The 17,755-nt window shown below is 39.2% G+C and overlaps 1 protein-coding gene across 2 annotated transcripts in view; it reads right to left on the reverse strand.

Moving 5' to 3' along the window:
* Nucleotides 1-5,168: 5,168 nt before the first annotated feature.
* Nucleotides 5,169-17,755, reverse strand: part of gps2 (G protein pathway suppressor 2) — a 39,840-nt gene continuing 27,253 nt past the window's right edge. For both annotated transcript variants that reach the window (XM_037533676.1, XM_037533675.1), the window contains 2 exons: nucleotides 10,986-11,069; nucleotides 5,169-7,378 (listed from right to left, as the gene is read on the reverse strand). In XM_037533676.1, coding sequence (XP_037389573.1) covers nucleotides 7,286-7,378; nucleotides 10,986-11,069 — 177 coding nt within the window. In that variant the 3' untranslated portion in view covers nucleotides 5,169-7,285. The remainder of the gene's footprint in view (nucleotides 7,379-10,985; nucleotides 11,070-17,755) is intronic.

Below are 17,755 nucleotides of genomic sequence, written 5' to 3' on the forward strand. Positions count from 1 at the left end.
TATTTATTACATTTTTTATTATTTTGTATTATTATTATTTCTTATTATCAACTGAATCAATATATGTGGTTAGACAGTTGCAATACCTGATATTTTTAGACTTCTGGAAGCAAAAATAAAAACTAAAATGAATTTCACATGGAAGTAAAATTTTAAAGTAGTTTTACATTTATGTAATAATTGAATTGATAATCAATAATCAATTTAATACATAAATCACTGTGACCTGTGCAGAAATTTAGAGACCCTTCCTGACAAAGTCTCATGACTTGAACTGACTCGTTAAGACTGGTTAGGCTGGTCATTGGGATCTGTCAGCTGATGTTGATTCCAGAGTGTAATAAATTCTCTGACTCTTCAAATTTTGTGCCAATACTCAACAACTGTGAGCTCCTCTAAGCAGCTGAGGATCTGAAAATGAAGCTAACAGCTGCCTACAAAAGCAAGAGAAGACCACAAGAAGATATCAAAGCACTTCCTCACGGTTTCCACTGTCCGGCATGTCGGTGAGTTAGTAGTGGCAGTTAAGGGGACCTGTGGGAGTCAGGGCGGGGTCTGGAACTCAGATAGAAAAGCCTGTACGCTGGACAGAAAGGCAAAGCAAAACCCCCACACGACTCTGCCCACACAAACACGATCTGCATGGAAGAGCCATCAGAATGAAACCTGACCTGTGATCTGATCCACGCCAGGGTCTGCAAAACAACATCTGGATCAGCCAGAGGCACAATGGAAATGAGGGCTGTGGAATGATTGAATTAAAATGGAATTCTGTTGCCACAAACACTAAAGGAACGGTTGGAGAAAAAAGAAGCAGCACATTGTGCCAAGTATTAAGTATGAGGGCGGATGTGTTGTGCTCTGGGATTCTGTGGCAGCCGGTGGATTCCAGTAAATATTAGCCAATTCTGGAAATGTGACGCAGTCAGTGAAGAAGCTGAAGCTGAAAAGAGGCTTTCACAGCAGGACGATGATCCAAAACACACCTCAAAATACCTCAGTAAACTCAAGCTGAAGCTTCTAGAATGACCCTCACAGTCGCCTGGCTGTTGGACTCCCATGGGTAGATCTTTAAACATGCTATGAATGCAAGAACATCGCAGAACTAGAACCGTTCTGTGAGGAAGAGAGAAAATTCCTAAAACAAGAAGAGAAAGACTCAGGGCTTCATACAAAGAGCGTTTACAGGCTGCGATTTCTGCTAAAAAGGGGTGTTAATACCAACTAAGTAGGGTGTCCAAACTTTTACACCATTATTCTTTTCTAATTTTTATCAAATTTAGAGTAAGTGTGCATGAAACCCTGCACACAGAAAAGGGCAAACAGTTTGCGAAAGAGAAAGTTCTTCATTTTTTTAACTTCAAAACTCAATAAAACATGTAAGCTGTCCTTTTCTGGGTGTCATGTCACTCTGTGTGTGGGTTGAGCTGCTGTCCTGCTGCACTGTAGATAAAATCCTCTCACTGTGGAGCTTCAGAGTTTATTTTAGACCAAAAGGACCCGAAATGTGAAGAACTCTCATTTACCAGCTTATTCCTCCACATTTCCCTTACACCTTAAAAATGGTGCAGCTATGGACGGGAACATCTGCAGCTTTAACCTCGTGTAGCAGTGAACGCAGATAAGAAGCCGGTCCAGCCGCCTATTTCCCCCACTTTGGTTTTCCTGTCTTCTTTCACTGCACTCTGGTGTGACGTGTTGGAGGACGTGTTCGGGAGACTCTACGCTCTGATATCACTCGGCGCTCAGCCGATAATCCGTGGTGCAGTTTTCGTATCAGTGTCTGTGTGTCTGTGGTCTCAGAGTTAAATGAGTATCTTTGTCCCTCCACCGGTTCAAACCTGCTGAAACCGACACGGCGAGTTTTCGCCAACCCTGCGCTCAACACGAGGAAGAAATCTGGTGCTTACCACAAACTTCATGGTACTTTCCACCAGACACTCTGACTGACTGATCTGGGAGCACGGTTAACCTCTTAGAGCCTGACCGGCCTAAACACACCACTTACATCACACTCTCTCTCACACACACACACACACTTACACACCCTCACTCACACACACACACACACTTACACACCCTCACTCACACACACACACACACACTCACACACACACACACACACACACACACACACACACACACTTACACACCCTCACTCACACACACACACACACACACACTCACACACACACACACACACACACACACACACACACACACACTTACACACCCTCACTCACACACACCCTCACTCACACACACACACACACACACACAAACACACACACACACACACTTACACACCCTCACTCACACACACACACACCCTCACTCACACACACAAACACACACACACACACACACTTACACACCCTCACTCACACACACACACACACTCACACACACACACACACACAAACACACACACACACCCTCACTCACACACACACACACACACAAACACACACCCTCACTCACACACACACACTCACACACACACACACACAAACACAAACACACACACACACCCTCACTCACACACACACACACACAAACACACACACACAAACACACACACAAACACACACACACACACACATTTACACACCCTCACTCACACACACACACACACTTATACACCCTCACACACTCACTCACTCACACCCTCACTCACTCACTCACACCCTCACTCACACCCTCACACACTCACTCACACCCTCACACACTCACTCACACCCTCACTCACTCACTCACACCCTCACACCCTCACACACTCACTCACACCCTCACTCACTCACACCCTCACACACTCACTCACACCCTCACTCACTCACTCACACCCTCACACCCTCACTCACACCCTCACTCACTCACACCCTCACTCACTCACACCCTCACTCACACCCTCACACACTCACTCACACCCTCACTCACTCACTCACTCACAGTGGGTGGAGAGGTGAGAACCGGCTGCAGAATTATTACATCAGCGCTCGGTGACTTCAGAGGAATCTGTATCCGCTGATTCAGAGTCTAAATACAGAGAGAACAGCATGAATCACCAGCTAACGACAAAGAACTGACCTCTAAACCCACTCAGTGAGTGACCGCTGCCCTCCCACACACACACACACACACACACAATCAGTGAGATTGGTGGAAGCTCAGTCTCTCCAGGTTTCAAAACCTGCTTTTATTCTTTCTCACAGCAGCGCGTCAAACCCTCTAAACGCCTAAATAAGGGACTTAGAAAATGACTCTCATATTAACTTAGTATCTCAAATTAACGACATTTTCTCAATAGACTGATTTAATACCCCGAAATAACTTATATTCTAAAATAATGCCTCATTTTCTTAAAATATTCACTTACTAGCCAAAACACCATCATTTTAAATACAGACTTGGTACGAATAAACATCAATATTTAAAAAAATGCTGAAACAAACGATTTAGTATCTCAAACAATGACTCATGACTTGCATCTCAGCTTTAGTGACTTAACACCTTAAAACTCATTTTCTAAAATAATAACATTTCTCTAAATATTGACTTAATACCTCTGAAAAACGTCTTTTTCTAATATAATGCCCCATTTTCTCAAAATGTTCTTACACTAATTGTTTTAAATACTGAATTAGAATCAGTATCAATATATTAAAAAATGACATTTTGTCAAAACAGTGACTTTTTAAAACTTTGACTTAGTCTTAATTAATATATCAAAAATTGCCTTGATCTGTCAAAATAATGACTCAGTATCTTATAAAATGATTTATTTGCTCAAAATGCTGACACCATCAGAAAAGATTAAAAGGTTTGTCACGGTTGGCCCCTCCCAGTCCTGTCCGTGTGCTCCTTTGTTTTGGTTTCAGTCCTGCCCCCTGTTTTGTAACTCCGCCCCTCATTGTTCCGTGTATTTAAGCCCTGTGTTTGCCCCTTGTGTTCGCGAGTCTTTGTGTCTTTGTATCTGGTCTCTGTATCTTGGTATTGGTCTTTTGTTTGATGTGTTGACTCTGGTGTTTGTCACGTCTTACCCTCGATCTGTCCGTGTCGGCTCATTGACCCTGGACTGTTATGACCACGACCCTGGATTTGCCCATAATAAATCTCTCTTATCTCAGCGTGTGCGTCCGCCTCCTCGCTCCCCCTTACAAGGTCATTATAATGAGGTCATTAAAAGGTCATTATTTAATGACTATAATTCTTCCATTTTAAAACACGAGGCATTATTTTTAGCTAGTAAGTCAATATTTAAGTCAGTATTTGATAAACTGCTTCCAGAAAGCCAGAAGGAGGAAAAACGGGGGATTTTTTCCTCTACAGGGTGAAGAGGCACTCCCACAGATATAATCCACAAAAATCCCCCTTTCCCCAAAGACGCTGTTACAAAATCAGTCCGTTATTGATCATTAGCAGTTTGTCTTTTATTGCGCGCCTCCAGAAAACATTACATAAATACAGTCTCTGTTCCAGGTGTGTGTGTGTGTGTGTGAGAGTGTGTGTTTGTGTATGTGTGTTTGTGTATGTGTGTCTGTCTGTCTGTGTGTGTGTCTGTGTGAGTGTGTGTCTGTGTGAGTGAGTGTGTGTGTGTGTGAGTGTATGTATGTGTGTTTGTGTATGTGTGAGTGTGTGTCTGTCTGTGTGTGTGTTTGTGTATGTGTGTGTCTGTCTGTGTGTGTGTCTGTGTGTTTGTGTGTGTGTATGTGTGTGTGTGTGTGTCTGAGAGTGTGTGTGTGTGTGTGTGAGAGAGTGTGTGTTTGTGTGTGTGTGTATGTGTGAGTGTGTCTGTCTGTGTGTGTATGTGTGTGTGTGTGTGAGAGTGTGTGTATGTATGTGTGTTTGTGTGTGTCTATGAGTGTCTGTGTGTGTGTCTGTCTGTGTGTGTCTGTGTGTGTGTCTGTCTGTCTGTGTGTGTGTGTCTGTCTGTCTGTGTGTGTGTGTGTGAGAGCGAGTGTGTGTGTGTGTGTGTGTGTGTGTGTCTGTCTGTGTGTGTGTGTGTGTGTCTGTGTGTGTGTGTGTGTGTGTGTGTGTGTCTGTGTGTGTGAGAGAGAGTGTGTCTGTGTGTGTGTGTGTGTGTCTGTGTGTGTGTGTGTCTGTGTGTGTGTGTCTGTGTGTGTGTGTGTTCACGCTCTATTTCAGACGACAGGAGCAAAATCAATGTGTAATTTTTCCTCATACTGGTTTATTATCGTGGTGTAAGATCTATTTAAGTGCAAATTTGTCAAACTGAGTTAAAAATATCACATTTTAATTAAATTAAAATATTGTTTTGTTTTTATTTTTAGGAAAATAACTCTTCCTCCCCGTGTGTTCATGGCCATGTGTGTTGGGGAATTTATCAGTATCTACACAAAGTGCCCTGAGAGCTTCACTCACCCTTAAAATGAATAAAGCAGGAGATGCTGCGATCCCACACGGCCGAGCGTCCACAGCTGTTACGCCTTTCAGCGTAAAAACTGCCCTTCAGTCTCTACTGTGTGTCTCACTAAGCTTGTGTTTATTGTTATTGTCAGTATTTCTTATTTGGCACGACTGCTGAACATAAGAACATCAAACAGAAGTCACTGCACTGATAACATAAAGGGATATTTCAGTATTTTTTCCTCCTGATCTCTTCTTACTTTCTCTGTAACGTACAGTTAAATACCACAGACAACTATTTCCGTACGTTTCCCTGAGCTTGGCATAAACACTTTCATTGGAAGTCAATGGGCAGCTGCTGAATTCCATCCATTCCAATAACATGTGAGGCTGAAAATTTTCAATTCTGTTAGAGCGAACTGGCAAAAGCAGCCCTGATTTCTTTCACTTTTATTAAGATTTCTAGTATCCATGGCGACCAGGAGGCGGAGCCTCTGAAAAATAATGCATCACCACAGATTCCGACCTCTGGGAAAACTAGTCCCACGTCTGAACAAACCAGGCCTTTGATTTCCTATTAAATAAATCAATTCTAATTTAAATTCACTAAGTGTTATTAATTTTAATTAAACTTTGTGACGTATGCCATCATCACACAATGACCCCCTTTTGATAATGCATTTTAGTGCATTAAATATTAAATAATTTCAAACATTTATTTAAATTTAATTAATTCATTAAAATTATTCTAGGCATTTATATAAAGTGACACAGTGCGACTGTCTAAAAATGTCAGGTGGTGTGACCGTCCACCCACCAACCAAAAAGTATAATTAAGATTTAAATAAATTAAATTTTAAATAAAATAGTTTGATTTTATGATCGACAACCTTGAAACCACAAAATGTTGCAGAGTCGTGCAGCTTATTAAAAGTTTTGAAAAACTTTCATTTGTAAATTCTGATTCCATTAAATGTCACACGGCGCAACCAAAAACAAAGGACTTTTATTCTGTCATGCTCTTAAGAAAAAGTGGGCATTGATCTTTACTGACCCTCAAAAATAAAAAGTACCAGCCTTTTTTAAAAATACAGAAAAAAACGGTCAGTTTTCAGTCGCTGGTTCGGCTCAGTCAGGCGGTGCGACCCCAGAAAAACTACAAACCTGTGTTATTATTATTACATTAATGATCATCTACTTGAATTAAAATTAAATATTAAAGTGAAATAAAACATTAAAAGTACGTATAACCTTGAGCTCAAGGACGAAGGTTTATACGAGGGTCCGAGTACACAGGTTGGTTAGCACCCCTTCAGTAGTCTTAACATTTAAATGTTTTTATTTTTTATTAATGTGTGGTCGCCCTACATGACTTTTCTTCCCAAAGGACTAAAAATATTTTAATGCTATTATTTACATTTAAATATCAACTAATATTCATATTAAACAGATTATTTTTAATCTAAATTTCACGTTAATAGTCTTTTTTTGCATGACTTCGGCTTCATTTTTTAAATTTCAACTAAATAAATCATAAAAAATTAATTCTGTGAAAATACGTGTTCGGCACGAGTTCAGCACCGGCCCATTGACCCCTATGATGCGCTAGTTTGATGGTACTGACGCTCAGTGGAATGTGTTGAAGTTACTGTCTGATCTACAGGGACAGCAGACGGAGATCAGGAGGACAAACAGTGAAGTTCTCCTTCGAAGCTCCTGCCCGCTGACGGTATGAGAGCGAATGTTAGTGGATGCAGTAATGAAGTATGAAGCTAACAGACGTTTGTCCTCATGCTGATTAATTATCATCGTAAACGTTCTCTACGCTAAAGCGGAACCACGGTACTGTGTGGCTGTGACGTGCTGAAGCTGGAGTGAGTCACACCCGAATCTAAATCTCCGCCACCTGGTAGGCCGGCTATTTGCCATGGTGATAGAACCTCTGTCCCGACTGGCTGTGAGAGAGGTAGGTGTGGCGGGGCGGCGGCTGGGAGGAGCTCTGGAACGTGGCCTGATGAAAACAGAGAAACATACACGACACGTCAGATCAGCTCAGAAACAGCCAATTAAGGAGGCAGGAATAAACGAAGACGCCACTTAAACCGCCGAGGTTTTACAGTCGCACATGAACAGAGGCTGCATGAGATGCTCTGAGATACGGACCACGCAGACGGTTAAACAGTCCAGTGCTCTGCTGAAGATCCAGACCCCTGAAATCTGGGGCTGCTGACAGAATCTCATCAAGCCGTTACTGCGTTCATTTGCATCTACTCTAATGTTACACAGCGTTTTACTGTATTCATATTTGTTTGTGTCTATTCCGCTATTTTACGGCGTTTTACTGTATTCATATTTGTTTGTGTCTATTCCGCTATTTTACGGCGTTTTACTGTATTCATATTTGTTTGTGTCTATTCCGCTATTTTACGGCGTTTTACTGTATTCATATTTGTTTGTGTCTATTCCGCTATTTTACGGCGTTTTTACTGTATTCATATTTGTTTGTGTCTATTCCGCTATTTTACGGCGTTTTACTGTATTCATATTTGTTTGTGTCTATTCCGCTATTTTACGGCGTTTTACTGTATTCATATTTGTTTGTGTCTATTCCGCTATTTTACGGCGTTTTTACTGTATTCATATTTGTTTGTGTCTATTCCGCTATTTTACGGCGTTTTTACTGTATTCATATTTGTTTGTGTCTATTCCGCTATTTTACGGCGTTTTACTGTATTCATATTTGTTTGTGTCTATTCCGCTATTTTACGGCGTTTTTACTGCATTCATATTTGTTTGTGTCTATTCCGCTATTTTACGGCGTTTTTACTGTATTCATATTTGTTTGTGTCTATTCCGCTATTTTACGGCGTTTTTACTGTATTCATATTTGTTTGTGTCTATTCCGCTATTTTACGGCGTTTTTACTGTATTCATATTTGTTTGTGTCTATTCCGCTATTTTACGGCGTTTTTACTGTATTCATATTTGTTTGTGTCTATTCCGCTATTTTACGGCGTTTTTACTGCATTCATATTTGTTTGTGTCTATTCCGCTATTTTACGGCGTTTTACTGTATTCATATTTGTTTGTGTCTATTCCGCTATTTTACGGCGTTTTTACTGTATTCATATTTGTTTGTGTCTATTCCGCTATTTTACGGCGTTTTTACTGTATTCATATTTATTTGTGTCTATTCCGCTATTTTACGGCGTTTTTACTGCATTCATATTTGTTTGTGTCTATTCCGCTATTTTACGGCGTTTTTACTGCATTCATATTTGTTTGTGTCTATTCCGCTATTTTACGGCGTTTTTACTGTATTCATATTTGTTTGTGTCTATTCCGCTATTTTACGGCGTTTTTACTGTATTCATATTTGTTTGTGTCTATTCCGCTATTTTACGGCGTTTTTACTGCATTCATATTTGTTTGTGTCTATTCCGCTATTTTACGGCGTTTTTACTGCATTCATATTTGTTTGTGTCTATTCCGCTATTTTACGGCGTTTTTACTGTATTCATATTTGTTTGTGTCTATTCCGCTATTTTACGGCGTTTTTACTGTATTCATATTTATTTGTGTCTATTCCGCTATTTTACGGCGTTTTTACTGTATTCATATTTATTTGTGTCTATTCCGCTATTTTACGGCGTTTTTACTGTATTCATATTTATTTGTGTCTATTCCGCTATTTTACGGCGTTTTACTGTATTCATATTTGTTTGTGTCTATTCCGCTATTTTACGGCGTTTTTACTGTATTCATATTTATTTGTGTCTATTCCGCTATTTTACGGCGTTTTTACTGTATTCATATTTGTTTGTGTCTATTCCGCTATTTTACGGCGTTTTTACTGTATTCATATTTATTTGTGTCTATTCCGCTATTTTACGGCGTTTTACTGTATTCATATTTGTTTGTGTCTATTCCGCTATTTTACGGCGTTTTTACTGCATTCATATTTGTTTGTGTCTATTCCGCTATTTTACGGCGTTTTTACTGTATTCATATTTGTTTGTGTCTATTCCGCTATTTTACGGCGTTTTTACTGCATTCATATTTGTTTGTGTCTATTCCGCTATTTTACGGCGTTTTTACTGCATTCATATTTGTTTGTGTCTATTCCGCTATTTTACGGCGTTTTTACTGCATTCATATTTGTTTGTGTCTATTCCGCTATTTTACGGCGTTTTTACTGCATTCATATTTGTTTGTGTCTATTCCGCTATTTTACGGCGTTTTTACTGCATTCATATTTGTTTGTGTCTATTCCGCTATTTTACGGCGTTTTTACTGCATTCATATTTGTTTGTGTCTATTCCGCTATTTTACGGCGTTTTTACTGCATTCATATTTATTTGTGTCTATTCCGCTATTTTACGGCGTTTTTACTGCATTCATATTTGTTTGTGTCTATTCCGCTATTTTACGGCGTTTTTACTGCATTCATATTTATTTGTGTCTATTCCGCTATTTTACGGCGTTTTTACTGCATTCATATTTATTTGTGTCTATTCCGCTATTTTACGGCGTTTTTACTCCATTCATATTTGTTTGTGTCTATTCCGCTATTTTACGGCGTTTTTACTGTATTCATATTTGTTTGTGTCTATTCCGCTATTTTACGGCGTTTTTACTGCATTCATATTTGTTTGTGTCTATTCCGCTATTTTACGGCGTTTTTACTGTATTCATATTTGTTTGTGTCTATTCCGCTATTTTACGGCGTTTTTACTGCATTCATATTTATTTGTGTCTATTCCGCTATTTTACGGCGTTTTTACTGTATTCATATTTGTTTGTGTCTATTCCGCTATTTTACGGCGTTTTTACTGCATTCATATTTGTTTGTGTCTATTCCGCTATTTTACGGCGTTTTTACTGTATTCATATTTGTTTGTGTTTATTCCGCTATTTTACGGCGTTTTTACTGTATTCATATTTGTTTGTGTCTATTCCGCTATTTTACGGCGTTTTTACTGTATTCATATTTGTTTGTGTTTATTCCGCTATTTTACAGTGTTTTTATTGTATTTATATTATTCGTGTATTACAAAGTTATACAGCATTTATATTGTATTTATCTTTACTTGCATACAGCATTTATGTTTATTTGTGCTTTTATATATATATATGTATATATATGCACATTTATTTTAATATTTTTTAGCAATTTTACTGTATTTCTTTAATTACATTTATTCTGTTACACAAAGATTTTACTATACTTATGTTTATTTGCAATAATTGTTATATAGGGTTTCTACTGTATTGTTGTTTTTTGTGTTTACTCTCACTGTACAGCAATTTTACTCTATTTATACTTGTATTTATTCTAATGACAAAAAATGTTATGTTTTCAAATAAAGTGCTTTTTTTTATTCTTAAGAAGAGCATCGAAATTCATATAGATGTTTTTAAGTTAACAGTAGTTAAAGTCAAAAGTAGCTAATTATTAATATTTATCAATGTGAGATATTTGACACTGCATGTCAGAAATCATCTGAGTATCAGTGTCGTCTACTGCCGGTACTGATCCAGTATTTAGCCTCAGCCTAAACCCGGTGTAATGGTGTAGTGTAGGCCGGGCTTTACGGCTGGCGTCCAGCAGAACTCACCGCGTGCGCTGACTGTGGGGGGGCCGTGTGTGTGAACGCTCCTGGGGAGGCTGGCCTGGGTGGGTGGGCATACGGCAAGCCAGCCTGGCCAAAAACAAACAGAGAAAAGACAAAGAAACCTTTAACATATGGCCAGGGTTAAAGTAAACGGTCAAACAGCAGAGCAGAGACGGAAGGTCTGCAGACATACAACAGCTTTATCAGCTCACAGCACAACAACATTAAAGACTGTTTACTGTCACTCAGCGGCGCTGGCAGGGGGTTGGATTTGGCACAACTCTAATAAATTCAACAGAAAGCAACACATTTCTGATTAATATGGCACTGGAACGCATTAATAACCGGCTCTAAATGTAGGTATTGTGATATAAACCGAGTCTGTTCTACAGTTTCTCATTAGACTGAATGAATAACCGACTCTAAATGTAGGTATTGTGATATAAACCGAGTCCGTTCTACAGTTTCTCATTAGACTGAATGAATAACCGACTCTAAATGTAGGTATTGTGATATAAACCGAGTCCGTTCTACAGTTTCTCATTAGACTGAATGAATAACCGACTCTAAATGTAGGTATTGTGATATAAACCGAGTCCGTTCTACAGTTTCTCATTAGACTGAATGAATAACCGACTCTAAATGTAGGTATTGTGATATAAACCGAGTCCGTTCTACAGTTTCTCATTAGGCTGAATGAATAACCGACTCTAAATGTAGGTATTGTGATATAAACCGAGTCCGTTCTACAGTTTCTCATTAGGCTGAATGAATAACCGACTCTAAATGTAGGTATTGTGATATAAACCGAGTCCGTTCTACAGTTTCTCATTAGACTGAATGAATAACCGACTCTAAATGTAGGTATTGTGATATAAACCGAGTCCGTTCTACAGTTTCTCATTAGGCTGAATGAATAACCGACTCTAAATGTAGGTATTGTGATATAAACCGAGTCCGTTCTACAGTTTCTCATTAGGCTGAATGAATAACCGACTCTAAATGTAGGTATTGTGATATAAACCGAGTCCGTTCTACAGTTTCTCATTAGACTGAATGAATAACCGACTCTAAATGTAGGTATTGTGATATAAACCGAGTCCGTTCTACAGTTTCTCATTAGGCTGAATGAATAACCGGCTCTAAATGTAGGTATTGTGATATAAACCGAGTCCGTTCTACAGTTTCTCATTAGACTGAATGAATAACCGACTCTAAATGTAGGTATTGTGATATAAACCGAGTCCGTTCTACAGTTTCTCATTAGACTGAATGAATAACCGACTCTAAATGTAGGTATTGTGATATAAACCGAGTCCGTTCTACAGTTTCTCATTAGGCTGAATGAATAACCGACTCTAAATGTAGGTATTGTGATATAAACCGAGTCAGTTCTACAGTTTCTCATTAGGCTGAATGAATAACCGACTCTAAATGTAGGTATTGTGATATAAACCGAGTCCGTTCTACAGTTTCTCATTAGACTGAATGAATAACCGACTCTAAATGTAGGTATTGTGATATAAACCGAGTCCGTTCTACAGTTTCTCATTAGACTGAATGAATAACCGACTCTAAATGTAGGTATTGTGATATAAACCGAGTCCGTTCTACAGTTTCTCATTAGACTGAATGAATAACCGACTCTAAATGTAGGTATTGTGATATAAACCGAGTCCGTTCTACAGTTTCTCATTAGACTGAATGAATAACCGACTCTAAATGTAGGTATTGTGATATAAACCGAGTCCGTTCTACAGTTTCTCATTAGACTGAATGAATAACCGACTCTAAATGTAGGTATTGTGATATAAACCGAGTCCGTTCTACAGTTTCTCATTAGGCTGAATGAATAACCGACTCTAAATGTAGGTATTGTGATATAAACCGAGTCCGTTCTACAGTTTCTCATTAGGCTGAATGAATAACCGACTCTAAATGTAGGTATTGTGATATAAACCGAGTCCGTTCTACAGTTTCTCATTAGGCTGAATGAATAACCGACTCTAAATGTAGGTATTGTGATATAAACCGAGTCCGTTCTACAGTTTCTCATTAGGCTGAATGAATAACCGACTCTAAATGTAGGTATTGTGATATAAACCGAGTCCGTTCTACAGTTTCACATTAGACTGAATGAATAACCGGCTCTAAATGTAGGTATTGTGATATAAACCGAGTCCGTTCTACAGTTTCTCATTAGGCTGAATGAATAACCGACTCTAAATGTAGGTATTGTGATATAAACCGAGTCCGTTCTACAGTTTCTCATTAGACTGAATGAATAACCGACTCTAAATGTAGGTATTGTGATATAAACCGAGTCCGTTCTACAGTTTCTCATTAGGCTGAATGAATAACCGGCTCTAAATGTAGGTATTGTGATATAAACCGAGTCCGTTCTACAGTTTCTCATTAGACTGAATGAATAACCGACTCTAAATGTAGGTATTGTGATATAAACCGAGTCCGTTCTACAGTTTCTCATTAGACTGAATGAATAACCGACTCTAAATGTAGGTATTGTGATATAAACCGAGTCCGTTCTACAGTTTCTCATTAGGCTGAATGAATAACCGACTCTAAATGTAGGTATTGTGATATAAACCGAGTCAGTTCTACAGTTTCTCATTAGGCTGAATGAATAACCGACTCTAAATGTAGGTATTGTGATATAAACCGAGTCCGTTCTACAGTTTCTCATTAGACTGAATGAATAACCGACTCTAAATGTAGGTATTGTGATATAAACCGAGTCCGTTCTACAGTTTCTCATTAGACTGAATGAATAACCGACTCTAAATGTAGGTATTGTGATATAAACCGAGTCCGTTCTACAGTTTCTCATTAGACTGAATGAATAACCGACTGTAAATGTAGGTATTGTGATATAAACCGAGTCCGTTCTACAGTTTCTCATTAGGCTGAATGAATAACCGACTCTAAATGTAGGTATTGTGATATAAACCGAGTCCGTTCTACAGTTTCTCATTAGACTGAATGAATAACCGACTCTAAATGTAGGTATTGTGATATAAACCGAGTCCGTTCTACAGTTTCTCATTAGACTGAATGAATAACCGACTCTAAATGTAGGTATTGTGATATAAACCGAGTCCGTTCTACAGTTTCTCATTAGACTGAATGAATAACCGACTCTAAATGTAGGTATTGTGATATAAACCGAGTCCGTTCTACAGTTTCTCATTAGACTGAATGAATAACCGGCTCTAAATGTAGGTATTGTGATATAAACCGAGTCCGTTCTACAGTTTCTCATTAGGCTGAATGAATAACCGACTCTAAATGTAGGTATTGTGATATAAACCGAGTCCGTTCTACAGTTTCTCATTAGGCTGAATGAATAACCGACTCTAAATGTAGGTATTGTGATATAAACCGAGTCCGTTCTACAGTTTCTCATTAGGCTGAATGAATAACCGACTCTAAATGTAGGTATTGTGATATAAACCGAGTCCGTTCTACAGTTTCTCATTAGGCTGAATGAATAACCGACTCTAAATGTAGGTATTGTGATATAAACCGAGTCCGTTCTACAGTTTCTCATTAGGCTGAATGAATAACCGACTCTAAATGTAGGTATTGTGATATAAACCGAGTCCGTTCTACAGTTTCTCATTAGGCTGAATGAATAACCGACTCTAAATGTAGGTATTGTGATATAAACCGAGTCCGTTCTACAGTTTCTCATTAGACTGAATGAATAACCGGCTCTAAATGTAGGTATTGTGATATAAACCGAGTCCGTTCTACAGTTTCACATTAGACTGAATGAATAACTGGCTCTAAATGTAGGTATTGTGATATAAACCGAGTCCGTTCTACAGTTTCTCATTAGGCTGAATGAATAACCGACTCTAAATGTAGGTATTGTGATATAAACCGAGTCCGTTCTACAGTTTCTCATTAGGCTGAATGAATAACCGACTCTAAATGTAGGTATTGTGATATAAACCGAGTCTGTTCTACAGTTTCTCATTAGACTGAATGAATAACCGACTCTAAATGTAGGTATTGTGATATAAACCGAGTCCGTTCTACAGTTTCTCATTAGACTGAATGAATAACCGGCTCTAAATGTAGGTATTGTGATATAAAACGAGTCCGTTCTACAGTTTCTCGTTAGACTGAATGAATAACCAACTCTAAATGTAGGTATTGTGATATAAACCGAGTCCGTTCTACAGTTTCTCGTTAGGCTGAATGAATAACCGACTCTAAATGTAGGTATTGTGATATAAACTGGTATAATGGGATTTGGACCAGTTTGTCCAACCCCACAACAGTAGATACAGATTTATTATTAGTTAAGTTGAATATAAAGAAGCTGCTGGGCTGAAGGGATGGGTGTTCCCATCCTTTCCAGATATGTCGGACCGCCCAGAGTGCTGGCCAAGAACAGTTGACGTAACACAGTGACTCACTGACCAAACGGCTCCCCTACACAATGCACTCAGAGTCCGGATAAACCACACCGGCCTCCACTCAGCCTTCTCCATGTCCTCAAACTGTCTGAACACTCTTATCTGCTGGTATTTCCTCTTACAAACAGCTGAACAGAACCACACAGACTGACTCTGTCATTTCCACTCAGGGTGCAAATCTCTGACTTCACTCGAAATGAGTCAGAATTTTGGAACATTATACAATCTCACATGTAAGATGAGCCGCCTGAACTTGCGACTCCACCGGAGGGCAGTGTAGAGCTGCGTGTTGTGTTTTGGTCAGCAGTTCTGTTTAGTCTAATGAAGGACAGAGATAAACTACAAAACATTGTCTAAAGGCTGTCTAAAGACTACTGCAGCCGTCTATAGGCTACCGGACACCGTCTAAAGACTACTGCAGCCGTCTATAGGCTACCGGACGCCGTCAAAAGACTACTGCAGCCGTCTATAGGCTACCGGACACCGTCTAAAGACTACTGCAGCCGTCTATAGGCTACCGGACACCGTCAAAAGACTACTGCAGCCGTCTAAAGGCTACCGGACACCGTCAAAAGACTACTGAAGCCGTCTAAAGGCTACCGGACACAGTCTAAATACTGCAGTCATCTAAAGATTACCATACACTGTCTAAAGACTACTGAAGTCGTCTAAAGATTACCGGACACCGTCAAAAGACCACTGCAGCCGTCTAGAGGCTACCGGACACCGTCAAAAGACTACTGAAGCCATCTAAAGGCTACCGGACACCATCAAAAGACTACCGCAGCCGTCTAAAGGCTACCGGACACCGTCAAAAGACTACTGCAGCCGTCTAAAGATTACCATACACTGTCTAAAGACTACCGAAGCCGTCTAAAGACTACCGGACACCGTCAAAAGACTACTGCATCCGTCTAAAGGCTACCGGACACAGTCTAAAAACTGCAGTCATCTAAAGATTACCATACACTGTCTAAAGACTACTAAGCCATTTAAAAACTGCCACACACAGTCTTAAAACTACTGCAGTCATCTAAAGATTACATACACTGTCTAAAGACTACTGCAGCCGTCTAAAGATTACCATACACTGTCTAAAGACTACTGCAGCCATCTAAAGATTACCATACACTGTCTAAAGACTACTAAGCCATCTAAAAACTGCCACACACAGTCTAAAAACTACTGCAGTCATCTAAAGATTACCATACACTGTCTAAAGACTACTACAGCCATCTAAAGATTACCATACACTGTCTAAAGACTACTGCAGCCATCTAAAGATTACCATACACTGTCTAAAGACTACTACAGCCATCTAAAGATTACCATACACTGTCTAAAGACTACTGCAGCCATCTAAAGATTACCATACACTGTCTAAAGACTACTGCAGCCGTCTAAAGATTACCATACACTGTCTAAAGACTACTACAGCCATCTAAAGATTACCATACACTGTCTAAAGACTACTGCAGCCATCTAAAGATTACCATACTGTCTAAAGACTACTACAGCCATCTAAAGATTACCATACACTGTCTAAAGACTACTGCAGCCATCTAAATATTACCATACACTGTCTAAAGACTACTACAGCCGTCTAAAGATTACCATACACTGTCTAAAGACTACTACAGCCATCTAAAGATTACCATACACTGTCTAAAGACTACTGCAGCCATCTAAAGATTACCATACACTGTCTAAAGACTACTACAGCCATTTAAAGATTACCATACACTGTCTAAAGACTACTACAGCCATCTAAAGATTACCATACACTGTCTAAAGACTACTGCAGCCGTCTAAAGATTACCATACACTGTCCAAAGACTACTGCAGCCATCTAAAGATTACCATACACTGTCTAAAGACTACTACAGCCATCTAAAGATTACCATACACTGTCTAAAGGCTACTGCAGCCGTCTAAAGATTACCATACACTGTCTAAAGACTACTGCAGCCATCTAAAGATTACCATACACTGTCTAAAGACTTCTGTAGCCATCTAAAGATTACCGTATACTGTCTAAAGACTACTACAGCCATCTAAAGATTACCATACACTGTCTAAAGACTACTAGAGCCATCTAAAGATTACCATACACTGTCTAAAGACTACTGTAGCCATCTAAAGATTACCATACACTGTCTAAAGACTACTACAGCCATCTAAAGATTACCATACACTGTCTAAAGACTACTGCAGCCATCTAAAGATTACCATACACTGTCTAAAGACTACTACAGCCATCTAAAGATTACCATACACTGTCTAAAGACTACTACAGCCATCTAAAGATTACCATACACTGTCTAAAGG

The sequence above is a fragment of the Pygocentrus nattereri genome, chromosome 23 (genome assembly GCF_015220715.1).
Source record: "Pygocentrus nattereri isolate fPygNat1 chromosome 23, fPygNat1.pri, whole genome shotgun sequence".
NCBI classification, from domain to species: domain Eukaryota; kingdom Metazoa; phylum Chordata; class Actinopteri; order Characiformes; family Serrasalmidae; genus Pygocentrus; species Pygocentrus nattereri.